This window comes from Podarcis gaigeae (assembly GCF_964106915.1).
Source record: "Podarcis gaigeae genome assembly, chromosome: 3".
Lineage (NCBI taxonomy): Eukaryota > Metazoa > Chordata > Lepidosauria > Squamata > Lacertidae > Podarcis > Podarcis gaigeae.
Window position 1 is genome coordinate 3,672,948 of NC_139680.1, and position 26,722 is coordinate 3,699,669.

General features: G+C 44.0%; 2 protein-coding genes across 2 annotated transcripts; one reads left to right on the top strand and one right to left on the bottom strand.

Annotated features, from left to right (window-relative positions):
- The first annotated feature begins 1,808 nt into the window (after positions 1-1,808).
- CCT4 (chaperonin containing TCP1 subunit 4) lies at positions 1,809-16,235 on the top strand. The gene is made up of 14 exons (XM_083730437.1): positions 1,809-2,114; positions 4,169-4,221; positions 5,073-5,162; positions 6,768-6,876; positions 7,955-8,097; positions 8,772-8,893; positions 8,983-9,115; positions 9,728-9,867; positions 10,369-10,465; positions 10,862-10,972; positions 13,138-13,268; positions 13,362-13,596; positions 15,674-15,787; positions 16,077-16,235. Exons 1-14 carry the CDS (start codon positions 1,982-1,984, stop codon positions 16,089-16,091), a joined length of 1,626 nt encoding a protein of 541 aa, XP_083586563.1. The 5' UTR covers positions 1,809-1,981; the 3' UTR covers positions 16,092-16,235.
- A 5,215-nt stretch (positions 16,236-21,450) lies between these two features.
- On the bottom strand, positions 21,451-24,530 carry LOC310841168 (general transcription factor II-I repeat domain-containing protein 2-like; the record flags this gene model as incomplete). The annotated part of the gene is made up of 3 exons (XM_083731755.1): positions 24,450-24,530; positions 21,910-23,779; positions 21,451-21,486 (listed from the first exon to the last, which is right to left on the bottom strand). The coding sequence occupies exons 2-3, from the start codon at positions 23,770-23,772 to the stop codon at positions 21,451-21,453; spliced, it is 1,899 nt and encodes a 632-aa protein (XP_083587881.1). The 5' UTR covers positions 23,773-23,779; positions 24,450-24,530.
- Positions 24,531-26,722: the final 2,192 nt, after the last annotated feature.

The following is a 26,722-nucleotide window of genomic DNA, read 5'->3' on the forward strand; positions in this document are numbered from 1 at the left end:
AAGTGCAAGCGGCAAAACGCGGAAAAATACGTATTACCTATCCAGAGAGTTATGTAACCTGAGTGTCCACTGTACTCTCATTTTCCTACTCATTGAAATACTGCCGCTCAATGAGGCCAAACTTAGATGCACAAAATGTTTAGGGGGTATGCATACCCCTGCGTCCCCCCAGAAAAAAGCACTGGTTACAATAACTTTCTCGCTAGGTGCTGAGCTGGCCTCCCTATAAGACCAGATGAGGCAACCCTCTTAAACTGGCCTTCGCTGGAGAGGGCATATTTTATTGATCCCCCTATCTGAAAAATACAGTAGAGAACACATTTCCGTTTGAGCTGCTCTTATTGACTCATGGATGAAGAGACATAGGCAACATTCTTTATAAATGTGAAAAGAGGTGTGCTACTAACACACATCTATTTCCATTCAAAGTATGTTTGAAGGAATAGACAACTCATCATAACCATGTAAACTTACATGAATCTCTCTCTGCACTGTTGAAATATCTCTGTGGATCCATATTTAAAGGAAATTGCCTCCTTTTCACTGATATGTTATTATCACTGAAAATACTGGTCTCTCTCTTGTCACATTTAATTTATATATCTAGTCTATTATTCAGTGTATTAGCAAATCAGATAGGGTCACATGCTGCTCTTGTTGCATTATGGTAGTAACTTGCCTTTTTGTCCCATGACCAGTCAACAGTGTGAACTAGCATGAAACAGTGGAACAATGCGTTGACGCTTGCCAAAACTACCTAGAGAAAATGTTTTATTGGTAACATATGCTGCTTTCGAAATGTTTTGTCTGCACTTGGATGATTAGTTGGAATTTTAACAGCCCAGTCCTGTGAATGTTTACCCAGAAATCCCATCAGTTTCAGTGGGGCATATGTTCAGGTAAATCTGCATTTGACAAAGTCTTATCTCGTATTTGTGTCAACCTGCTCCAATCTGCAGAGTTTGACCTTAACTACTTTATCTAAGGACAGTTTCATATGCTATGTTGTAAAAGTAGTAAGTCTACAGATTGTAAATTCATTGGGGTCAGGAACCTGTAGTCTCATGCATTGTGAAGCTTTATACTGTATATATTTATTTGATTAAATTTATATACTGCCCTTAAGCTGAGGATCACAGGGTGGCAAAATCAGTATTTGTTTTATTTAAAACACTTATATTTACCTGTTTCACAAAGTGAGTTCAAAGTGATAAAGAACAACAGATCCATTATAAAAATGTGGACTAGTGGTTGGATCTGGGAGATAAGGGTTGAAATCCCTGTTCAACCAGGAAGATCACTGGGTAACCATGAGCCAGCTGCTGTCTCTCAGCCTCAATGGGTTGTTGGGAAAATAAAACTGCTTATGCCACCTTGAGCTCCTGGGAGTTACAGGTGACATATAAATAAAATAATAAAAATTTAAAAATTACAACAAATGAACACCAAATAAACATCAGTAACAGAGGTAGCGTCACTAAAATAAAACCAAGAGAGCGATAATTAAAAGCCTTCCGGAGCAGCAAAGTCTTTGTCAGACTGTTAGAAGGGAAAAAAGTTGATGAATAAATAAACGATATTACATTTTGCACTCTGAGATCAGAATTCAGAACAGCTCTGCCTGTAGGTGCCTATCGCACTCGCCAGTTGCTATTCGTCCCCGTTTGTAAATGTTTTTGGCTTCTGTCAGGTTCTTACGTACTCCTCCTTCTCTTCTCCAGAGTTATACCACAGCAAACCATTTAAAAAATAATAGTCATTTATTTTTGGTGCGGAGGAAAGGCATTTGCGAAGGACAGCCTTTGTGAATGACGTCATTCTCGGCGACTGCGGGAAAGGCCCTTTTCTTCCCCGGCGCCTTCTGGAACTTTCGTGCCGGCGAGGGAGCATCGGTTGGGGCTGGCGCCGGAGCTTGGCGGGCGGGGGGAGGCAGCGCAATCCATCTCCATCGGGGTCTCCAGAGGGGCATCCGGGGTCAGTCATGCCGGAGAATGCGGGCACGAAGGGCGGCCTGGTGGGCGCGGGGAGCCGCAGCTCCGGCGGGAACCGCGGCTCCTACCAGGACAGGGACAAGCCCACCCAGATCCGCTTCAGCAACATCTCGGCGGGGAAAGGTAATGTCGCGGCCCAGGCCGGGAAGCGCCCCTTGGCCCCAGGCCGCGCGCGGGGCGGGGGGAGGGCGGGAGAAGAGCGAGCGGAAGGCGCCATTGTCTCCTGATGGGCGGCCGGGGGGGGGGGGCTTCATAGGCCGCGCCCCGCCCCTCGTCGCCCCTCCACCCCTCGGGGAAAGGGGCCTCTTGGCACGTTCGCGGACCGGGCAGCGGCTCCCCTTCCCTCCTTCGCAGGTGGCGCCGTGTGTGGTATCGGCGCGGTGCAGAATCCATTGAACGTGCTTGGGAACATAACATGGGGGGCTATTGCTTTGTTTCGTTTTTCTTCTTGCTTTTATTATGTGCTTTGTATTCTGCATTTTTGTGCTGGGAGCCGCCCTGAGATTTTAGGAGGCAAGGCGGTATACAAGTTTAATTAATAAATAATAATAATGATGATGATGATGATGATAGCAATAGTAGGATAATAACCAAGCATGCTAGACAGTGATTATGCAGAAGTACATTGTGATGCAACATATTTTTCAGCTACAAATGTATCACTTGTACTGATTAAATATTGTGCTGTGAAACTTTGGATGAATGGTGGTATATACATTTAATTAATAAGTAATAATATGAGCCTCGCTGGATCTAATCTAGCATCCTCGCCTATAATCTAGCATCCTATTCTCACAGTTTCCAACCAGATCAGTATTTTGGGAATGATGATTCATGTTCTGCATTGTTTCATACTTTCTGGATGTCCCATGCTCCTATTATAAAGGGGTTGTGTTCTGTGTTATAAATCAAGCACCAATGGCAGTTGTGTCTTTTTGTTTTCCAATGCATTTCTTATCAACAAAAAACTTGATGTGGCAAGTTTATTCTAAAAGTGTGACCCAGAGGCAAGTTTGAGAACTGCTAAGTTATGGTGTTAGGATCAGCACAAAGGTAACCATGCTGAAGATTGCTGAAGTCAATCTTTTGCTGTGTAAGAGGAAAGGAAAGGGGGCATCTCTTCTGCAAAGCCGGAAGAGCTGCAAAGATGAAACAGTATTAATAGTGCAAACACAGCTTGCAGAATAAAAGCTATTGGGGGGACCGGACACTTTCTGTGTTGCTCATTCATGTGCATACCTACTCAGAAATCAGGCCCTTGTTCCCTTAGTGTTTGAGACTGCATGTGCCATGTACATAGATAATGCTGTAACAATCATGAATAAATTGGAGATATGTATCTTGGTTATCAGAGTAAAGTAAATCTAATTGAACATATTGGTGGACTGTGGGCCCCCCAAATACTAATATAGAATTACAGTGATCCGAAATAAGCTTCACCTTTTATGAAAGGCATTCCTGTAAGATAGTAACAGCCCAGAGGACTGAGGAAGGCTTTCATGGACACCATGGTGCCTTCACGTATTGGGCTGGAGATGACAGGGTTAACTTGTATTGGAAGCATTTAAGCAGTGTACAACAAACATAAAATCAGGATAAATGTAAGAAGACTAAAAGCAGAAAAAGTTGTAAAGAATTCACCAATCACAAAGTCATAAAGAACTGGCCAATCTCATAAAATGTGCATTCATACCTGGAAAGGCCTGTTGACACCTGGAAGACTTCAAAAGGCAGCTAAACATAAGTGAAGAAAATAAATTTAGGGGGTATCATAAGGTTGTTCGGGAACCTGACATACCTCAGGATGTCAGCAAATACATTTTTAGTGCTGCAGGGAAGAGCTCCTCTTGTTCCCAGAGAGAAGGGAAATTCTCATAGGTGGTGGTGCTTTCAGTCTCATCCTCCATCACCTCCCATGTCTAGGCTGAGTTTGGCTCCAGACAGGGATAGATTTGTAATGGGATCAGAGCCCAAGGAATTCATGGGGTAGCATTTCTACTAGCTCCATCCCATCCGTTAGTGGTGTCCATGGCTAGGCTTTCCTGTGCAGCCATCCGAACCAACTTAGAATAATTAGATGAGCACCAGAGCTTCAGGGATCTGCCATGTGTGGTTGCTGCCTGGTTCATTCCAATGTCTGCTGGAAAATAAAAATTACATTTTCACTTTTATTTTAGCGGTCGCAGATGCGGTTAGGACAAGCCTTGGACCAAAGGGAATGGATAAAATGGTACGTCTTGAGTGTATGCCTATCATACTGTGCATGTAGCAATTTTTTTTAATGGTGCTTATGAATTCTATGTAATCCATTTTCTAAGGTGCTGTGAAGTTATTTATTGTTCATAAACTTTCAGTTGTGTGGGGAAAAGGCTTATGATTAAATTGTCATGGAGCAGGTTCCATGTTGAGTGGAATGGATTATTTTGGTTAGCACTAACTATACAGGCAGACAAACATAGAGAGATTGTGCTGAGAATGCAAATGAAGTGGGGTTGTTGAGTGGCAAGATGCTTCAGGCTTTTGAATAGTGCAAAGGGAGGGTGCATGTTTGGGGAGTGATAGCTTAGATGTTGAAGAGCATGTATCTGACACACTTGATGAACCAGCTTTGCTTTTATAAACAGACCAGATCACTGTGATTATATGGAGAAGCCCTCCTCACTGTCCCAGTTTTCACACATTCATTTAGCTTCAGCAGAAGCCAGAGGTACCGGCTCTAGAGGCTGAGAACTTTTGGACCCCCTCAATATTTTCAGGGAGGGGGCCCAGCCACCCCAATGTACAGAGTGCTCTGGTGCGGTGCCTGGTCTCTCGACCACAGGGTGCCCAGCAGCGCCTGGCTTTCTCTAGACGTCATAAGCAAACATCGCATGTTGCACATGTAACATCACAAGCATGCCTTGTGTGCATGTAGCATAAGGCGGCACCCCTCAGCCTTTGCTGACAGATGGCACTGCTGGTACAAGCCAAGGCTTTTAGCGTAGTAATCTGGAACATTGTGCCTTTCAAAAACAGGCAGCTGACCATGCACTCTGGTTTCATTTTTCTCTTTCTTGAGTTGATGCACTTGTGTTTTTTCAGATCCAAGATGGCAAAGGAGATGTAACAATCACAAATGATGGTGCAACAATTCTGAAGCAGATGCAGGTCCTTCACCCTGCAGCCAAAATGGCAAGTAATATTTAAATTAAATTTCCTGTCAGTCCCCAAGGTGACATCAAATCACGCACATACAATCCTCCAAATTTTTAGCTGATGTTTAGTTGTTTGTTGTTTAGTTGTTTGTAGAAAACAACATCGGGCCTAGAATTTTGTGCAGCTATATGTGGAGCTCTTCCTTCTGACGGCATCTGTCCAAAAAAGAAATATACAGGACTGTTACGATGATTCAGTACACATAATGTTGATCCTTTTGCAGAATCTGGGACATTACACAGCCCTTCCCAAAGAAACAACTGGCAAAAGTGCCAAAGAAAACCACTACTGTAATAGTAAAATGCTTATGGTCCACATAAGCCTGATAAACATTTTTTGTTTGTTTTTTTGTTTAACCTGAATTAGGGTGATTGGTGTACCATTCCAAGTAACAATGGACAAATGGCCGTTGCCAGAACATTCTAGTTAAAATTTAATGTTCATTGTGACAGATTGTTACAATGGATTTTCAGGCTGAGTGGTATGAGTTAAATTATTACAGTATTTGACCAGAGTGCCCCTTGGCAAGAAGAGCATATAATTGATTAGTGAAAGCTAAATCAAATCCAGTTGTGTCTACTTTGAGTATGACTTTGGATATCACCTATAACCAATATTTAAAAACATTCCTTCAAGTGGTGTAGTTAGGTAATCTTATGTTCTGGGCTTAATAGTCTAACATAAGGTTGAGAGTGGTGTTGAAAACTCCCATTGTTCTAGGTGCATTTTGTGACAGGGTATTACATTAGCGCGAGCAGTTTCTGAGCTCTGGGGCAGAACTGCGCCTAAGATTTCAGATTAAAACTGTAGAGTGGAAGGAAAGGAGGACCTTTTTCTGCCTCCCCACTTCCAGCTACTCTCTGGTGGCCGTAGAAGAGACCCTCTTAAGAATATTAGGGTGTAGGCAGGGGAAGGACTAGACCATGTGGAAAATGAGCACAATATTTTAGCTGCAGTTCATTCATTTTCAGCTTTGTATTCTTGTTATAAAAACAGTGCCTAGACATTCCTTTGTATTCTTGTTATAAAAACAGTGCCTAGACATAACCTAGTTTTATGGTGCCATTTAGCACCTAGCTTTCATATCTCAGTTTCTACCACTGGTTGAAAGATTTCATTAGATGCTAATAAGTATGAACTTCAATTTCCTCAAAATGTGGGAAGCTAGATCTGCTGCATTTGGCAGCAGCACTGATCTCAACTGGATTAATACTTCCCCAGAGTTACTGCAGTGAGGTTTTGCAAGCATATTCAGTATACAGTCATACCTCATGTTGTGTTTGCTTAGCTTGAGCGTTTTCAGGTTGCATCCCGTGGCGACCTGGAAGTACCGGAAAGGGTTACTTCTGGGTTTCACCGCAGGCACTCAAAATGACGTCATGCGCAGAAGTGGTGAATCGCGACACGCGCAGACGTGGGTTGCGTTCTGCTCATGTTGGGAACGGGGCTCCGGAACGGATCCCGTTTGCAACCAGAGGTACTACTGTACTGTTAATCACAGAATATTATTTTTTCGTCTTGCATTTTTTCTTGCAATTCAAGGCAAATAATAATTATTTTTTAACATTTGGCAACACACAGCTGGTGGAGTTATCCAAAGCGCAAGATATTGAAGCTGGGGATGGCACTACTTCTGTTGTTGTCATTGCCGGAGCTCTCTTAGATGCTTGTTCCAGACTCCTTCAGAAAGGTAGGTTTCACTTTTTAAAAAATACATAGGTAATTTTGGCATATGAAATAAATGGAGACTCAAAAGGATGAAATTGAAAGAGAAAGCTGAATATATAAACACCTGTGTAGTCCTAAGTATAGCATACATGTTTTCTTTTCCCAAAGTATGTGTACTAGTGAGTCTGTGGGAGGGAAGGGGGAAGGTGGTTGTCTATTTTGGACTTACTATTTTTTGGATATGTTGATATATCATCCAAAGCCAGTTTGAAGTCCATATCAGGATATCTGTTTCACAGTTTTTGACCTGGCAATATATTGTGAATCATCGTCTGTGTGCGCGCCATGTAAAAATCACAGTGTGTGTGTGTGTGTGTGTGTGAAGCCAGCCAGTGCCTCTACATGGCTCCATCCTTATTTCTGACATTGTGATATATCAGTGTATCACAATGTTTAGCTGGTGATATATCAGCATGTTGAAAATCAAATATTGCCCAGCCCTGCTCCTGACATGATATGACTATTGGATGGATGTATCTAAATTTTTGTATTGGCACTATTATGTACCTGTGGTAATTGTAACATATCTCCCCGAATGGATTTTTGTGTATATGTTCAGTGATACAAAGTTTTTGGAGGTTAGTAAAAATAATGATGATGAAGAAGATAGATCACGATATGACAAAGGAAAATATTCCAGAAAACTTTATTATAATTTTATTAGGGTTTTGGGTTTGTTGGTTTTTGTTTTTTTTGGAAGGAATTGGATCTTAATCAGAAAAAGAAACAATCGTTTTTATGGTGGTCCTAAAGTGTTGTTTCATGCATTGTGTTTTCTCTAAAATAATGGGGGTGGGGTCCAGGTAAAATGGATGATTAGTGTTTTATTTTAGTCAAGGCAATGGAAGGTTTGGAATTCTATTGCTAGAGTTCATTTGTCAACCAGTTTAATATTCAGGATTAAGGGCAATAAGTGGATGTGAGCTATATTAATGTGCAATATTGCAAAGCATATTTTATATGCTAATTCAACTGGAAACTTCACCCCCAATGACTTGTTTTTAAGTGTTGTTGAATAAATTTAAATTCCTGTTTTCTAGGAATTCATCCCACAATCATCTCTGAGTCATTCCAGAAGGCATTGGATAAAGGTACTGAGATCTTGACCAGCATGGGGCAGCCTGTTGAGCTGAGTGACAGAGAAACCCTACTTAACAATGCAGCTACTGCACTGAACTCAAAGGTGGGTAACTTGTGATATATGTGGTTACAGCATGTCTAGCTCGTGCTTTAAATATAAATTGCATGCAACTGTATTGACTAATAATTGAGACCAAAGTTTGGACCCTCCTTACAGTAATATTAGGATGCTTCAATTACTTAGAATTGCCAGGCATTTCTTGAGAGGAATGTTTTATGGTGGTGTTCTGATCCTGCTTGCCAGCATTTAAAGATAGGTGCTCCCTCTGCAGGATCCTTTGAATGTGTGTGGCATCATTATTTACTTGCAATGTTGCCTTTTAATATTGAAAATTCCAGCTGCACTGGCCAGAAAAGAGCCTTTGCAACTGGGTATTCTTTCCCCTTAGATTTTGCCCTGCTGCTCTTTAACTTCACCACTAAAATTGTATTGCTGAGTCAGAGATTTACTTAAAAATTCAGAATGGGAATTGCAACCTCCATACTGCTCTCTGGTTCTGTCTTAAATAAGAAAAGAAAAAGTAAGAAAACAACATGCCAATTACTTACTGTTATGAGTCTTACAAAGAAACAATATAAACTGTTGATCTCTGTTTAATTTAATGTAACTGTTAGGTAGATTGAAATTCAGATCTGTTGGTGGAAGTTCTTATGGAAATGTGCAAAACAAATGAAAACCCCCCAAGTAAAATGTGGGTCTTCACTAAATCCCTGCAGGTTGTATCACAGTATTCTAGTTTGCTTTCTCCAATGAGTGTGGAAGCTGTGATGAAGGTGATAGATCCAAATACAGCTAGCAGTGTGGATCTTAGAGACATCAAAATTGTTAAAAAGCTTGGGTAAGTAGTAATCTCAAAATACAAATTCTGTAACCTATTTATTTTAAATTATTATTGTGCTAGTTTACTCTTTCAATACTTCTTTCTAGAGGAACAATTGATGACTGTGAATTGGTTGAAGGGCTGGTCCTCACCCAGAAAGTGGCCAATGGTGGTATAACCAGAGTTGAAAAAGCTAAGATAGGTCTCATTCAATTCTGCTTGTCAGCTCCAAAGACAGATGTAAGTTGTTTTAATTTGTTATGTCTGCATCATTATGAGCTATCTTTACACATTGATTGCAACTTCTTAAAAATTCTAAGTATGCTAACAGTACATTATTTTATTTTACTTTCTGAATAGAATTACATGTCAAAAACTTAAAATAGGGGTGGACTGGCTTGTATGATCGGTTGTTTACATAGATTTTATGTGGTCCAACAACATATCAGATATTAAGCACTCTTGTTTTTAACAGTCAAAATCTTTGTTAAGGTTTCCTGTTAAGAATCAGCAGGAACTATTGGTCCACTACTGAACTGCCTGTATCTCTTCAGATTAAGCCTGAAAAATATGTCTTAGCATAAAATAGTCATTAGTGGCATATTCTTCTATAAGCTAAGCTTAAGGGAACATCTTACTGCTTAACTTGCAACTGAATGCTTTGATTGTAGACAGTGAGTTATATATTACTATACTACATATGGAAATTTTGATTAAGGGTAGCCAGCATGCTGGTTCCAACTGCCATCAGTCCCAGGCAGCATGGCCAATAGTAAGGAATGGTGGGAGTTGTACCACAATGTCTGTCTCTGATTGCTTAGTTAAGCTTTATTATGCTTCTTCTCCTGTTAGATGGATAACCAAATTGTTGTTTCTGACTACACTCAAATGGACAGAGTCTTGCGTGAAGAGAGAGCTTACATTCTCAATTTAGTTAAGCAAATTAAGAAGACAGGATGCAATGTGCTGCTCATTCAGAAATCTATTCTGCGGTATGTTTATTCCAGTAATGTGCTTGCTGTCGAAGAATGAATGATATTCGGGATTAAAATTGTTTACGGTGTGATGAGGTTTAAGAGACTTGCTCTGAAAAGTATTCCTTAAACCAGGGGCGGGCAACTGAATCTGGCCAGGGGACCAGACATTGAGCCACATTTGAGGCTCTGACCAACTGTCATATTTCACCCACACACATGTGGTTGAATGTTTAGTCCAACCACCTATTATGTTAGGTGACTCTAGTCTGCTGCTGAAGCAGCAATTTGAGTAAAGTGGGAAGTGGAGAGGGAGAGGGCTTGTAGGCCTTTTGGAGAGATTTAGGAAAAGCTTCAAACCAATGATGCACTTAATGACATCTAGTTGGGCCCAGGATACATAAAGGTGTGTTCTGAGTCTTGGGAAATTCTGAGTCTGATCAGAGTAGCTTGCCCATCACTAATAACGCTGCTGTGAGTCTGGTTGATTTTCTAGCTCATTCATTGCGTTGATTTCAGGGATGCTCTAAGTGATCTAGCACTACATTTCTTGAACAAAATGAAGATAATGGTGATTAAGGATATTGAAAGAGAAGACATTGAGTTTATATGTAAGGTAAGGAGGAGCTGTTAACTCGTTCTGCTGTAGGTGAATATTTGACTCAAAAAGTAATTGAAATTGGTCATAGTACTGATTGGCGCTGCTTTGGAATTTGTTACACACTTTGTATGTAGGCTGTGGGAGGAAACAATACGTGAAAGAATTAGTAGGCTCTATTAGTCTCACTTCTTCTCAAGGAAATAGTAATGTGCCATCTTGCCTATAAAGATGCAGCTGTAAACTGTCTTATTTCAAGCTTATACCTGAGTGGTCGGAAGTAAGTCCCACCAAATTTAATGGGACTTCTTCCTGGGTAAGTGCATATAGGATTGCAGCCTGAGTATAAAGTATAGCATATTGAACTATATCATATCTTTTTAATCTATTGTCCCTGTGTTTATTTTTGAAAAGACCATTGGAACTAAGCCAGTTGCTCATATTGATCAGTTTACTGGGGATATGCTGGGATCTGCTGAACTGGCAGAAGAGGTCAGTTTAAATGGATCTGGAAAGCTAGTAAAGGTAAGCAGAACTCAATGTTTAGCTATTTAGCTTGCTTCTTTATGACACTTGAGGAAGTAATTTTCATTTCATTTTCATAAAATGTATACATTGCTTGATTGTAAAAACCTTAAAACAGTTTACAAAAAGATAAAACCATAAAATCAGGATTTATAAAAATACAATACATTAGAACAGCGAGGCCCAACTTTTCTTACTCTAGGTCTCTGTCAGAGCCCTCCTGCCTCCTTCCCAAAGCCCAGCGCCTTGCTTACCCAGCTTTGGGAAAATGGGACGGAGAGGGGGTCAAATGTTGCAGGGAACCGCCAGAAAGGCCTCACAGGTGGCAGACGGCCCCTGGGCTGTGTGTTGGACCACTTGCATTAAAACATACAAAAAGTTAAACAACTAAGATTACAATTCATATCATTACCAAGCATTTGGTTAGGCTTGTATAAACAGGAATGTCTTTAACAGAGCCCCAAACAAATACAGTTGTACCTTGGATCCCGAACGTCCTGGAACTCTGATGTTTTGGCTCCTGAACGCTGAAAATGCAGAAGTGATTGTTCCTGTTTGCGAACTTTTTTTGTAACCCAAATGTCCAACAGGGCTTCCGCGGCTTCCTGCAGCCAATCAGAAGCCATGATTTGGTTCTCAAACGTTTTGGAAGTTGAACGGACTACCGGAATGGATTCCGTTCGACTTCCAAGGTACAACTGTACAGTGAAATTGTATCTGTTGTTTGATATAAATAGGCAGGGAGTTCCACACTAAACTATTGAGTTATTACAAATGTGGAAGGGGTATTATGTGGCACCTGTAGTGCCAGTTCCACCAATTGAAGTTGTCAAGTGGGCACATGTTTGGTAAGGCAATCACGTAGGTAAACTGGTCCCAAGTTACAGTTGTACCTCAGAAGTTGAACGCCTTGTGAGTCGAATGTTTTGGTTCCTGAATGCCGCAAACCTGGAAGTGATTGTTCCGGTTTGCAAACATTCTTTGGAACCCGAAGGTCCAACATGGGTTCCTCAACTTACGATTGGCTGCAGGACCTTCCTGCAGCCAATCAGAAGCCGCGCCTTGGTTTCCGAATGATTTGGAATTTGAACAGACTTCCGGAATTGATTCTGTTTGACTTCTGAGGTACAACTGTGTATGCCAGTAGTAACACTAATAGCAATGTGTGTGAAACGCAACCTTCCACACAGAATGAAACCTCACCACCCTAGAGTTAATGATCCCTCTATCATAGTGCTGATTCCCAAAAGAAATTATGCTGAAGCTTTACTGTGGGGTATTTTCATAACTTTTGGATTACTGTGAAAATTGCTCCTTGAGGCTCTCATCTTCACCTGGCAAAAAGATAAAAGGGTAAAGGTACCCCTGCCCGTACAGGCCAGTTGTGACCGACTCTAGGGTTGCGCGCTCATCTCGCTCAAGAGGCCGGGAGCCGGCACCGTCCAAAGACACTTCCGGGGCACGTGGCCAGCGTGACGAAGCTGCAACTGGTGAGCCAGCACCAGTGCCGCACACAGAAACACCGTTTACCTTCCCGCTATAAAGCGGTACCTATTTATCTACTTGCACTTAGGGGTGCTTTCGAACTGCTAGGTTGGCAGGAGCTGGGACCGAACGACGGGAGCTCACCCCGCTGCGGGGATTCGAACCGCCGACCTTACGATCAGCAAGTCCTAGGCACTTTTTACCCCCAGCGCCACAGATAGTCCACCCTTTATTGGTACCAGGAGATTATAGCAGGACTCAGGGAAGACAGTCATCTCTAATTTGTGATGGGCCAAGCCACTTATAACATAGTTAGCCTCTACAGCAGACCATTAATGGAACACTGGGGTAATATGCTTCTGCTGATACAACCCTATGAGGGAGTAGACTGCTACATTTCTCACTGGTTGAAGCTTCCAACAATGTGAAGAGCAGCCCCAAGCAGGCATCACACTATTTTAGGTGGTTTGATGGACATGCATGGTTGTCATCTTCTTTCCATCTGATCAAGAACTTTATTCATCTCCATTGGGATTGTCCGGATGTTGGAGTCAATTCTTTCTGCTCAATCAGATCTAGAATGATCTTTGGGAGTACTTCATTGACTCTCTTTGGGTGGGGCATAGGAGCAGTGCTTCTAATTCTCTAAATATTGTAGTGACACTGTTTTTGCCCTGCAGATTACAGGTTGTGCTAGCCCTGGGAAAACAGTAACAATTGTGGTCCGTGGCTCCAACAAACTAGTAATTGAAGAAGCTGAACGTTCAATTCACGATGCTTTGTGTGTCATACGCTGTTTGGTAAAGAAAAGGTAACGTATAAGATTTATAGACCAGTAAAGTCACCATTCAACTTTACAAATGCCTTTTGTTAACATTTTCAAACTGCAAAATTCTAATTTCAGAGCCCTGATTGCAGGTGGTGGAGCACCAGAAATAGAGTTGGCCTTACGCTTGGATGAATATTCTCGCACCTTGAGTGGCATGGAGTCTTATTGTGTACGTGCTTATGGAGAGGCCTTGGAAATAATTCCTTCCACCCTGGCTGAAAATGCAGGCCTTAATCCTATTTCTACTGTGACTGAGTTGAGAAACAGACATGCACAAGGAGAGAGAACTGCAGGAATTAATGTCAGAAAGGTAAGGTGCAAAGTGGTGAGACAAAAGAAATACATATTATTGTGTATTATTCCATATAATTTTGTTTTTTATATTGGAGTTTATTATGTTGTTTATTGTATGCTGCTCACTGCATTATGCATAACTCAAAGGTACAGTCAAAATATCATGTATTTGTTTTCTTTATTTCTGGTGTTCCGCCTGTGAGTGTAATTTTACTTGTAGCCAAAATGGTACCATCTGTGCAGAACAGAGAGATATCAAAAGATATTGCAGATCGCTGAGGTACAGGATATATTTAAAGGCAAAAAAAATTGGGGGGGGGGGGCTCCCTAGAAACAGCCTGATTAAGATTGAATTTGATTAGTGACCACAAAATGCTGACTGGTGGTTGGGGTGGTTTGGCTGGTTGAATAGAAAACGAGGTTTGAAGTAGCTGGACTCATGAACAGCAGTTGCCTGCACTGCAACATTTTGTTGCAGTGGCTGGGGCAACCTAGTCAGGTGTGCAGAATACTACTACTAAGTGTAATTTCAATAATAATTGGCAGCCTCTGCAGAGGAATAAAATAGAGGAATCTCTTGGGTTGCATTCTAGTTACATGGTATTGATTCATCAAAAAATCAGAGGTGAAATGTTGACCCCAGTTAATATATTCAGTTTCATAAAAACAGCATTGACATAAAATTCACTTGCATTCTCAAGCCTATTTTGCTGTTCAGCTGTTGACAGTTGCTAAATATATTTTTATTTTGTTTATTTCTGAGTTTAATATTTTTAAAAATTCTAAGTGTTGTACAAGCAATACAACTTAACATAAAATGGCAAAATGGTATCATAAAAACAAATCTAGTGATACAGGGTCCAGTTGGAACTTAAACGTAGACTCAGATGGATTCATTCAACACGGATCTTGGTCCAGTTGGTTCCAAAATATAAAACTTTATCTTAAATGCAAGAGCTACTCATTGGAACTTCACTTTACTTATGTTTGAAAAATGTCAAGTGTGGTTTTTGAAGCTTGATAGTGGAATTTACCTAGATATAATTGATTGCGGCTTACTGATAAGCGGCTTACTGATCCAAGGAACCAAGAATTAAATATTTGGCTCTGTCCGTAGATCCATCAAAAGTGACCTTTTATTGCCCAGTTAAGCAACAGAAAAAGTGGCTTGCTTTTATTTTCATGTTGTTAAATTTAATCTTTGATGGAAACCTACTGTCAGGGAACTGCCATCGGAAAGACAGGAGGTGGAGAGGCTCTCAGAAGGCAGGAGAGAGTCAGCAGCGGAGGAAGGCACCAGTAGGGGGAAATCGGGAAGTCTTAAGGAGAGAGAGATGGAGGCATGGCTCAGGGACTCTTCTAGCAGTAACAGCGGAGGAGTTTCAGATCCTCCCATAAGCACCCCCACTCCTCGCCGGAAACTGTCGCGCCGAGAATCCAGACGACGCGTTTCCGTCAAGGAACTTTTCTGTTGGAATAGATTCCGTAGACGCCCACTGTCGGATTCTACCAGCGACTGACGGAGCCATGCTTTGGGGGCTCCGTTAGAGACAGAGGTTGGCTGGCTAGCCAAAACCCGGAGGGATCAAGCTTTACGCACAAGCAGCTCATTATCCCATCATACCTACTATGTAACAACTGAGAAGTCTTTTATTATTATTATTATTATTATTATTATTATTATGACATTTTACTGGTGTTACAAAAATAATTATATATATAACTTGATTGTACAGCTTATTGCGGTTCTATTAAAAATGGTAAAGATTAACATAGTGCTATAAAATATTTGCTTATTTTAAGGCTACTTCAACTACAATTAGTATAATTAAATATATTCCTTGGCTGCATGCCATCAGTGCCTCATATACTTACTGCACAATAATATTTGTTCTTTCCTACAAGATAAGATCATGTACAGCATGCTCAAAAACACTTGTAAACTTGGATGTGAATATGGTTAAGTGAGTTGATTGGCCACCTGATGAGGCAGCAGTGCATTTCTCCAGAATGAAAATGTTGAGATACCTAATTTCATATAATTTATGCTGGTAATTTGTTTATAAACTGAGGTTTCCATTCTTAATTTGTAGGGTGGAATTTCCAATATCCTGGAAGAATTGGTGGTCCAGCCTCTGTTGGTTTCCATCAGTGCTCTGACCCTAGCGACAGAAACAGTCCGCAGTATTCTTAAGATTGATGATGTGGTAAGTTACACTTAAAGGCTTACATTATTGCAAATGGATATTTCATAGCAGTTAACAAATGTTAAATGACAATTCCTATTATATCATAATGTGAATCTGCAAGCTAACATGCTGCATTTGTGACTAAATGATGAAAGTTGCTGTTCAAATTTAAAGAGACAAATAACTTAGTGAAAGTGTAGATTAATGCTGGATACAAACAATGATACAAAATAATGTTGGTGATGCAGAGACATTTGAAGGTAATGGTTAAAAGTATCATTCCATACCATTCTGTTTCTCTTTGCAGGTGAATACTCGATGAGATGACTAAAGAAACAGACTGTGCAGCTCAGCACAGTGTCACAAGTTTGGAATGCAGTTCCTTCATTGGATGTTGCATAACTCCCAGTTACATTTCATATATACTTGTCAACTTAAATTAATAAAACCTTAAATTCTCAAGGCATATCTTGTTTGCATTGTCTTTATAGCTAACAAAGCGTGCCCTCAGCAGTTTACAACAATTGATGCTGTTAGAGTTAAAACCAGTATTGCCACAGAAACTAAAGTTGCCACTCTTTATTTCAACTGATCAGTTGCTTAAAAATGTTTATAGTTATGCTAGGCAGTAAGCCATGGTAGCTTCAAACTCAAAGTCAAACTTAACAGAAGACAAGCCAAAGGGCTTTCTGGATAAGGATGGAAGTAATTTGTGTTTCTCGTCTGTAATTCCACATCTTTACTTCAGCTGAGACGACATGTTTTCATTTCAGCTTTAATTAAACGCCTAAAACGAATGGTGTCAGAAGTTACATCAGTTCATGCTGCTGGTGACATGAGCTCTTGTACAGTGGTGCCTCGCAAGACGAAATTAATTCGTTCTGCGAGTTTTTTCGTCTTGCGAGTTTTTTCGTCTTGCGAAGCACGGATTCCCATAGGAATGCATTGAAAATCAATTAATGCGTTCCTATGGTCAAAAAAAGTCCAAACAAAGCCAAATTTGGTACAAAGAGTTTATTAAGTGCTCTTTAAAGTCACACATACTGTAAAGAGCATTTCAAAAATTGAAGGAACAATAAGTTTCTAAACATGACAGAAAAGCATTTAAAAATCACCAAAGTGTACAGCACCGTACATACATTTTCTAAGACTCTGGGGGACCACTCGAAGAAGGTTCCTCTTCCACTCTTTGCTTCTTGCTGAAGAACCTGTCCATGGTCTGCTGCTTCATCCGCCTTTTCAGCACCTCCCTGAAAGACGACATGACCCTCATATCAAAAGTGTTCGCAAGGTCACGTGTCAGGTCCTTGTCAGGGTGGTGCCGCTGTGCAAAAACCTGCACATCTTTCCACTTCTGGCAAATGTCCCTCAGTTCTTTGGAGGACAGCCGTTCCTCAGTTGCTTCCTCCTCTTCCAGCGAGGCCTGCTCCTGCACAGCCTCTGCCTGCAGTTCAACCGGCTCCTGGGTGGTCAGCTCGTGGTCGTGCTCCTCCACCAGCTCGCTGACATCCTCCTCTGTGACCTCCAGGCCCATGGTCCTCCCCAAGGAAACAATGTTCTGCACCACTGTTGACTCTGGTGCATCAGAGTCACTTGGTGCCACACAGTTCGGCCACAGGCTGCGCCAAGCGCAATTCAAATTCCTCTGGTTGATCCCGTCCCAGGCCGTGGTGATCATCTTCAAGCAGGTGACGATGTCGAAGTGGTCCTTCCAGAATTCTCGCAGGGTGATGTTGGTGCAATCAGTCACCTCGAAGCATCGCCTGAAAAGCTCCTTGGTGTAGAGTTTTTTGAAATTGGTGATGACCTGCTGATCCATCGGCTGGTGCAGTGGCGTGGTGTTAGGCGGCAGGAACATGATGTTGATGAAGCTGAACTCCTCCAACAAGTCCTCCTCAAGGCCTTTAGGATGAGCAGGAGCATTGTCCATCAGAAGCAAAGCCTTCAGCGGCAGGTCGTTGTCCAGCAGGTACTGTTTGACAGCAGGGCCAAAAGCAAGATTGACCCAGTCCACAAACAGCACACATGTGACCCAAGCCTTACTGTTGGATCGCCACATGACACTCAGCTGCTCCTTGTCGACCTTGTGTTTCTTGAAGGCCCGTGGGTTCTCCGAGTGGTACACCAGCAGGGGCTTGATCCTCAGGTCGCCGCTTACGTTGGCACAGAAGAGCAGGGTCAGACGGTCCTTCATGGGCTTGTGGCCAGGCAACTTGGCCTCCTCCTGAGTGATGAAAGTCCTTTTGGGCATCCTCTTCCAAAACAGCCCGGTCTCGTCGCAGTTGAAGACCTGCTGTGGAACGTAGCCCTCCGTCGTCACAACCTCCAGGAACTCTGCTGCAAAGTCTTCAGCCGCAGGAACATCAGAACTGGCAGCCTCTCCATGCTGTGGATTCCAGATCTCGTCTTGAACCGGTCAAACCAGCCTCTGCTTGCCTTGAAGACTTCTGGCTCGCCTGAGGTTCCTGGCTGTTGCTGGACGAGGTCTGCGTGCAAGGCCTTGGCCTTCTCACAAATGACGGCCTCAGTCACTGTGTCCCCTGCACGCTGCTTCTCTCTAACCAGATGAGCAGCAACTTCTCCACCTCCAGAACAGCTGGGCGGTTCTTCACGATCCTGGTGACTCCCTTGGCTACATCAGTCGCAAGGATCTTCTCCCTCATCTTCAGGATGGTCCCGATGGTCGATGGATTCCTCCCGTACTCCCTGGCGAGGTCTGTCACACGCATTCCACCGTCGTGCTTCCGGATGATTTCCTTCTTCATTTCCAGCGTAACCTCCTTCCTCTCGCCAGCCTCTGCAGCAGCAGTCTTCTTGGGCCCCATGGCAGCACAGCTCCTACCTTTGCAAACCCAAACAAAAAAAATCAGTGGTTCACATCCAAAAAATTCAAAAGCACCAAACCTCCTAGAAAACACACAAGCTTCCAGATTCTTGCAAACCCCTTCTCAACTATTCCCCCAGCCACCCACCACACAGAAATCCAAACCCAGAAATCTTTTTTTTTAACAACAGCAGAGTGCCCCAATGGTCACAAAAAATCATAAAAATGCAGAAAAACACACACAAGCTTCCAGATTCTTGCAAACCCCTCCCCAACACCAAGTCCTTGAATTGCAAACACCCCAATCCAAAATCCAAACCCCCCAAAAAAAGTTTTAAAAGTTTAACTTACCAAATGGCTGCTAAATAAGTTTTGGAAAAGCTTCAAAAATCACCAAAGTCTTCAAAAACCTCAAAGAAGGCTACCACACCGCTTGCTATGAGTTGCTCCTCGAAGTCAAGTCGCAACTGCACCTCTTCAAGCAATGCACCCTGGGTATTAACGGTTTTAAGAAAAAAGGAAACAAACTTGCAAGACGTTTTCGCCTTGCGAAGCAAGCCCATAGGGAAATTCGTCTTGCGAAGCAACTCAAAAAACGAAAAACTCTTTCGTCTTGCAAGTTTTTTGTCTTACAAGGCATTTGTCTTGCGAGGTACCACTGTACCATAAATCTAGATCAGTCTTCTAAGGTGCCTCAAGACTTTGTAACAACAGAACTTACAACTAGGTTCCTGCTTGGCAGGGGGTTGGACTCGATGGCCCTTGTGGTCTCTTCCAACTCTATGATTCTATGATTCTAACTAATACAATTGCCTCTACAATTTGTCCTGAGCGAGTCTGCCTAGACTTGCTGTCACCATTGAAAAAAAGCCAGTGTAATTTAGTGGTTAGAGTGTTGGGTGTGGGAGATCAGCATTGCCACTCTGCCATGAAACTTGCTGGATGGAGTTGGGCCAGTCACTCTTTCAGCCTAACTGACCTTGCAGAGTTGGAGGGGAAGAACCATGTTGAGCTAGGAAAGGTGGGATATAAACGTCATAATCTGAATTAATAAAAACAGCTTTTATATTCTTAATGAAATCTGTTACACATCTGTTCAGAAGTAAACCACTTAGAGTATAATTAAGTTTACTCCCAAGCGTGTACATGGTTGCACATTAGTGCAATGTGCAGGGGTAGAAAGAAAACTAGAGAAATACCCAAATTCCTGTTTTATTTGGGACCTCTGCATACAAATCAATAGAGCAAAATGCACATGCGTTAATTTGGTGCTGCCATTGGGTTCAGAGGACCGCTATTAAACCATACTTATCTGTGGTATGTATGTATGTATGTATGTATGTATGTATGTATGTAGGTGGCGCTGTGGGTTAAAGCTTCAGCGCCTAGGACTTGCCGATTGAAAGGTTGTTGGTTCGAATCCCTGCAGTGGGGTGCGCTCCCGCTGCTCAGTCCCAGCGCCTGCCAACCTAGCAGTTCGAAAGCACCTCCGGGTGCAAGTAGATAAATAGGGATCGCTTACCAGCGGGAAGGTAAACGGCGTTTCCGTGTGCGGCTCTGGCTCACCAGATGCAGCTTTGTCACGCTGGCCACGTGACCTGGAAGTGTCTCCGGACAGCGCTGGCCCCTGGCCTTTTAAGTGAGATGGGCGCACAACCCCAGAGTCTGTCAAGACTGGCCCGTACGGGCAGGGGTACCTTTACCTGTACAATAAGCTGAGGTGCATATTTTCTGAAAGGTCTCTTGAAGTATTGTCCATTTTCAATGCAATTGCTACTTTTCAGTAAAGCAGACAGGGTTAGCTAAGTCAGTTCAAGGGCAGTAACCATACATCTTCTCTATCATCCAGTGCTCTCTTGAACTTGGGTAACAATATAGTTGTACAGCATAGAATGAATGGAGATCTGCCCCTGATAATGCATTTCATCAACAGAAACCCAATAAGGCAATAGCTCTTGAAGTTTATAGAGAGCTGTTGTAAAAAGTTTATTTGGCTATGTCCGAAGTAAGAGTAAGAACAAGCAAGTGGTAGGTTCTCTGCGTGGGGAACATGGAGAAATGCTGTTGGGTGACAGAGAAAAAGTGGAACTACTCAACGCTTACTTTGCCTCTGTCTTCACCCAAAATAAAAGTGATGCTGCCCAACTTGGTGATGACAGAATAATGATGTAAGGAGGGAGCTGCAGCTCAAGATAGGAAAAGAGGTAGTAAGGGAACACAGAGCTATTTTAAATGAATTCACATCTCCAGGGCCTGATGAACTGCATCCAAGGGTACTAAAGGAGCTTGTGGATGTAGTTTCAGAGCCTTTGTCTATTATCTTTGAGAATTACTGGAGAACAGGTGAGATCCCTACACACTGGAGGTGGGCAAATGTCCCCATCTTCAAAAAGGGAAAGGAAGACCCAGGTAACTACTGGCTGGTGAACTTGACATCGATACTAGGGAAGGTCGTAGAACAGATAATTCAACAGTCAGTCTGTGAGCATTTGGAAAAGGATGCTGTGATTACTAAAACCCAGAATAGGTTTCTCAAAAGTAAGTCATGCCAGACCAATGTGATTTATTTGATGGAATTACAAACTTATATATATAAAATAAACCAAACTGTGGGAGACAGTGGAAGACAGAAGTGCCTGGCGTGCTCTGGTCCCTGGGGTCACGAAGAGTCGGACACGACTAAACGACTAAACAACAACAAATAATAATTAAATAAATGATAATTATAGTAACAATATCCCTTACGCGGCCTGCTGCTGTCACTTGCACACATCGCGGGGTGTGTGTGTGTGTGAGCTGATGTGATGTGATGTCCACGCTGCAGAGTGGAGCTTGGGGGAGGGAGGTGGCCCCTCCATTATAAATTTGTGGGAGCCCAGCCACAAGTCAGTGCCTATGCTCAAAACAGTGTGGGAGGAAATAAGAGTGGCCTGCAGTGCAGGAATCTCAGCTAAAGCACCCAGGACAGATTGCCTCATATATATGGGGTTGGCGCCCGTCTGCCTGGGGCAGGGGTCTGCAACCTTTCAGACAAAAAGAGCCACTTGGACCCGTTTCCAAAAAAACAACAACAACTGGGAGCCGCAAAAACATTGCAACATTTAAAACAAATATAACACTGTATATATTGTTTCTTGCCTTAATGTTGTATATACAGGATCGTGCAGTCAGCTGTCAATCTCAAGAAAAAAGGACAAATAGCTAATTAAAATATTTAATTTACAACCAGGTAACCAGGTTAATGGGACTTTTGCTCCTGAACCTCAGTGCTCAGTGTCTGCACATCAGGGCTGTAAGACGTCACCTTCATTTTCACACAGGCTTGCAAGCTGTCATCTGTGAGGCGTGATCGGTGTTTGTTTTTAATATAGTTCATGTTGATGTTGGAGAAGACCTGCTCACATACATATGTGGAACCGAAGATCGACAGGACTCCAAATGCATACTTTTTCATGTTTATATAAGTGTTGGGGATGGCATTCCATGTTTCGAATACAAGTTTGTCCTGTTTGGGAAGGTTTTCAATATCACTCCATTTATGATTCTGAGCCAGAATGGCCTTCTGACGGGCAACATCCTCAAGAGTAGCGGTCAAGCATTTGAACTTGGACACCCATATATCTTTGTCGGCTATATCGGCCAGTTCCAGCTCAAGATCAGGTTGACTTACACCTGGAAATGCAGTCATATTCAATAGGGATGGATCGATCGCCAGGGGAGTGACAGGGAAGGATAATGTGTTTTTTTCCTCTCTGAACCCACAGAATCGTTTCCCAAACGAGCTTTGCATTGCGGTGATTGCAGACTTGAAATATTCCAAATTTATCGTATCATGACTTTGTTTGAACTCTCTCAAAGAGGGAAAGTGAGACAGTGTACCTCTCTGGAAATCTTTGACAAACACTGTCAACTTGCGCTCGAATGCCAAAACCTCCTCCAGCATGTGCAGGGCTGTGCCTCCTTTCCCCTGAAGGGTTGTATTTAGCGTGTTTAGATGGGCTGTCATGTCTACCATAAAATGTAATTTTTCCAGCCACTCTGGCTGTTCCAGCTCAGCAAAGGTAAGCTCTTTGCTGGCCAGGAAGGTTTTTACTTCTTCCAAACATGTGACAAAGCGTTTTAGCACCTCGCCTCTGGACAACCACCGGACCTTGTTGTGGAGCAGGAGGTCTGAATATGTGCTTTCCACCTCATCCAATAGCAAACGAAACTGGCGGTGGTTTAAACCCTTTGCCATTATCTTATTAACAATCTGAATGACCACATCCATCACTTTTGTGCATTCGGGGGGAAATGTTTGAGCACACAATGCCTCTTGGTGCAGGATGCAATGAAATGACAGCAGCGTTCTACCCAGTGCCTTCTGCAGTAGAGCCACAAAGCCCTTCTGTGCTCCTCTCATGCTCGGTGCCCCATCAGTAGCCACTGAGACCAGGTGGTTGGTGTTTATTTTTTTAGCACTTAAAAAGTCCAGGACAGCCTTACAGATATCCTCACCCCTTGTTTGGTCTTTTAGTGGTATCAGCTCAATCAGTTCTTCCTGTGGCCCAGAAGAGTTCACATATTGGCAGAACAGCGCTATTTGTTCAATATCACCTTTATCTTTGGACTCATCACAGGCGATGGAGTACGCCACAGCTGAATTAATGTCTTGAATTTGCTGTTTGCTAATGTTTTCTGCCATTTTTAGGGTTCTGTCTTTAACAGTCTTCGCAGACAGAGGCATGTCTTTGATTTTCTGCACAATTTCATTCTTGTTTTTGAAGTCCATGTATAGATGTTCCGAAACCTTAAGGAATGCTTCTTTTATATACTCTCCATCTGTGAACGGCTTCCCATGCTTGACTATTTCCTGAGCGGCTACAAAACTAGCATATGTTGTGGAATTTGCAAACTTCACCCAATTCTTGAAATTATTTTTGCTCCTATCAACCTTCCTCATAAGTTCTGCAACGGCTTTTCGTCTCTCATCTCCATCTGGATATTTTTCTGCAAAGGCTGCGTGTTTATTCTGGAAATGTCTTGCAATATTTGACTTTTTGTTGTTTGCAAATTTCTCACCACATATTAAGCATACTGGTAAACCAGTCTTGTCAGTAGAGAATGCAAATGATTCTGTCCATGTATCATTAAACATTCTGTTTTCTTCAGAAATTTTTCTTTTCTTGCCTTTATCCATGGCTGGCCTACCGGGGGTCCAAAACAGGGACGCAATTAGAAATCAGAGGGCTCCATAGCAAAATTTGCTATGCCCGATGTCAGGGAACTGACATCAGAGTGAGAGGCGAAGGGGAGGCTCCCAGATTCTGCAGGCAAAGGACCCAGCACCAGGGGGAGAAGCAGCTTGGTAGAGGGGGGAGGAAATCAGCGCAACACCAGGGATAAAGGGGGGCAGATGGGGGAAGCGGAGAGAGAGCTCTGGGATTCTTCTCTGTACATCAGTGAGTAGAACCCTCCACTAGCCACGCCCTCCCTGCGCAGAAGACTCCCGCGCAGTGAGAGGAGAAGGCGACTGGGAGTCAGACAGCTTCTATGCTGGAAGAGGTTTAAGAAATGCCCACAGACGGATTCTGCTAGCGACTGAGACAGCTACGCGGAGATGGGCTGTGCAGTCAGAACGGTTTTAAAAGGCAATTAAGCCTAGAGAGGCGGCAGTTTACGCACGAGTAACTCAGACCCATTACACATGCCCCAAAGTGTACCATAAATCATAATCAGTGCCTGATGTAAATAATAATTAATAATGAGGCATTCGTCATTATAAAAATACCTTTTTTGACACTTTTTATTATTTCTTTGTTTGACCCCTCAGAATTACTCCTCCTCATAGAAATAAACATTAAATTAACAAGTTACCTTTTTTTGAGTGTGTGTTCTTCACTCCCCTTCAAAACAGTGACCAGTGTATATGGCCCCTTTCAATGCAGCCTGCTTACAAAGGCGGGAAAGACCAGCAATAAGCTGTTGCATAACGTTCCCCAAGGAAAGCGTTAGCTATTCATAGAATCATAGAATCATAGAGTTGGAAGAGACCACAAGGGCCATCGAGTCCAACCCCCTGCCAAGCAGGAAACACCATCAGAGCACTCCTGACATATGGTTGTCAAGCCTCTGCTTAAAGACCTCCAAAGAAGGAGACTCCACCACACTCCTTGGCAGCAATTCACCAAACTTTCACCAAACTTTCCCCTGCTTAAGTTTAAAAAGGGGCTTCAAGCAACTAAAAAGGGGCTTCAGGCAACTAACTCCACGTGGAATTCCACGCGACCGCGACTTGCTATGCCCAATAATCAATGCCACAAAATGCCACAGAAAATTAACCAGGGCCCCAGTAAACCATAAATCATAATCAGTGCCTGATGCAAATAATAATTAATAATGAGGGCCCAATGTCATCCTCGTCATTATAAAAATAATCCCTCTCTTCGCGCCGCCCAGCCTCCCAAGAAAAAACCCCCACCTCAAACAGTCACAAAGCACAAATTCCACGCGACCGCAACTTGCTATGCCCAATAATCAATGCCCCAAAATGCCACAGAAAATTAATCAGGGCCCCAGTGTACCATAAATCATAATCAGTGGCTGATGTAAATAATAATTAATAATGAGGCATTCGTCATTATAAAAATACCTTTTTATTATTCATTTGTTTGACCCCTCAGAATTACTCCTCCTCATAGAAATAAAATTAACAAGTTACCTTTTTTTGAGTGTGTGTTCTTCACTCCCCTTCAAAACAGTGACCAGTGTATACGGCCCCTTTCAATGCAGCCTGCTTTCCCCAAGGAAAGAACAATTCACCAAACTTCCCCCTGCTTAAGTTTAAAAAGGGGCTTCAGGCAACTAACTCCTCCGCCTCCACTCCTCGCCTCCTCCCCTCGCCTCCACTCCTCGCCTCCTCCCCTCGCCTCCTCCCCTCGCCTCCACTCCTCGCCTCCTCCCCTCGCCTCCTCCCCTCGCCTCCGCCCCTCGCCTCCTCCCCTCGCCTCCACTCCTCGCCTCCTCCCCTCGCCTCCTCCCCTCGCCTCCTCCCCTCCCCTCGCCTCCACTCCTCGCCTCCACTCCTCGCCTCCTCCCCTCGCCTCCTCCCCTCGCCTCCACTCCTCGCCTCCTCCCCTCGCCTCCTCCCCTCGCCTCCTCCCCTCGCCTCCGCCCCTCGCCTCCTCCCCTCGCCTCCACTCCTCGCCTCCTCCCCTCGCCTCCTCCCCTCCCCTCGCCTCCACTCCTCGCCTCCACTCCTCGCCTCCTCCCCTCGCCTCCTCCCCTCCCCTCGCCTCCACTCCTCGCCTCCACTCCTCGCCTCCTCCCCTCGCCTCCTCCCCTCGCCTCCGCCCCTCGCCTCCTCCCCTCGCCTCCACTCCTCGCCTCCTCCCCTCGCCTCCTCCCCTCGCCTCCTCCCCTCCCCTCGCCTCCACTCCTCGCCTCCTCCCCTCGCCTCCTCCCCTCGCCTCCACTCCTCGCCTCCTCCCCTCGCCTCCTCCCCTCCCCTCGCCTCCACTCCTCGCCTCCACTCCTCGCCTCCTCCCCTCGCCTCCTCCCCTCGCCTCCACTCCTCGCCTCCTCCCCTCGCCTCCTCCCCTCGCCTCCTCCCCTCGCCTCCGCCCCTCGCCTCCTCCCCTCGCCTCCACTCCTCGCCTCCTCCCCTCGCCTCCTCCCCTCCCCTCGCCTCCTCCCCTCGCCTCCACTCCTCTCCTCCTCCCCTCGCCTCCTCCCCTCCCCTCGCCTCCACTCCTCGCCTCCACTCCTCGCCTCCTCCCCTCGCCTCCTCCCCTCCCCTCGCCTCCACTCCTCGCCTCCACTCCTCGCCTCCTCCCCTCGCCTCCTCCCCTCGCCTCCACTCCTCGCCTCCTCCCCTCGCCTCCTCCCCTCGCCTCCGCCCCTCGCTTCCTCCCCTCGCCTCCTCCCCTCGCCTCCGCTCCTCGCCTCCTCCCCTCGCCTCCGCTCCTCGCCTCCTCCCATCGCCTCCTCCCCGGAGCCGCAGCAAAGGCTTTAAAGAGCCACATGCGGCTCTGGAGCCGCAGGTTGCCGACCCCCGGCCTGGGGGGACAAGGGTGATTATAGGTATTGGGGTCCGTGCGCCTGGATGTCAACCACAAAGTCGGTGGTTCGAGCCCAGCCAAGGACAACGC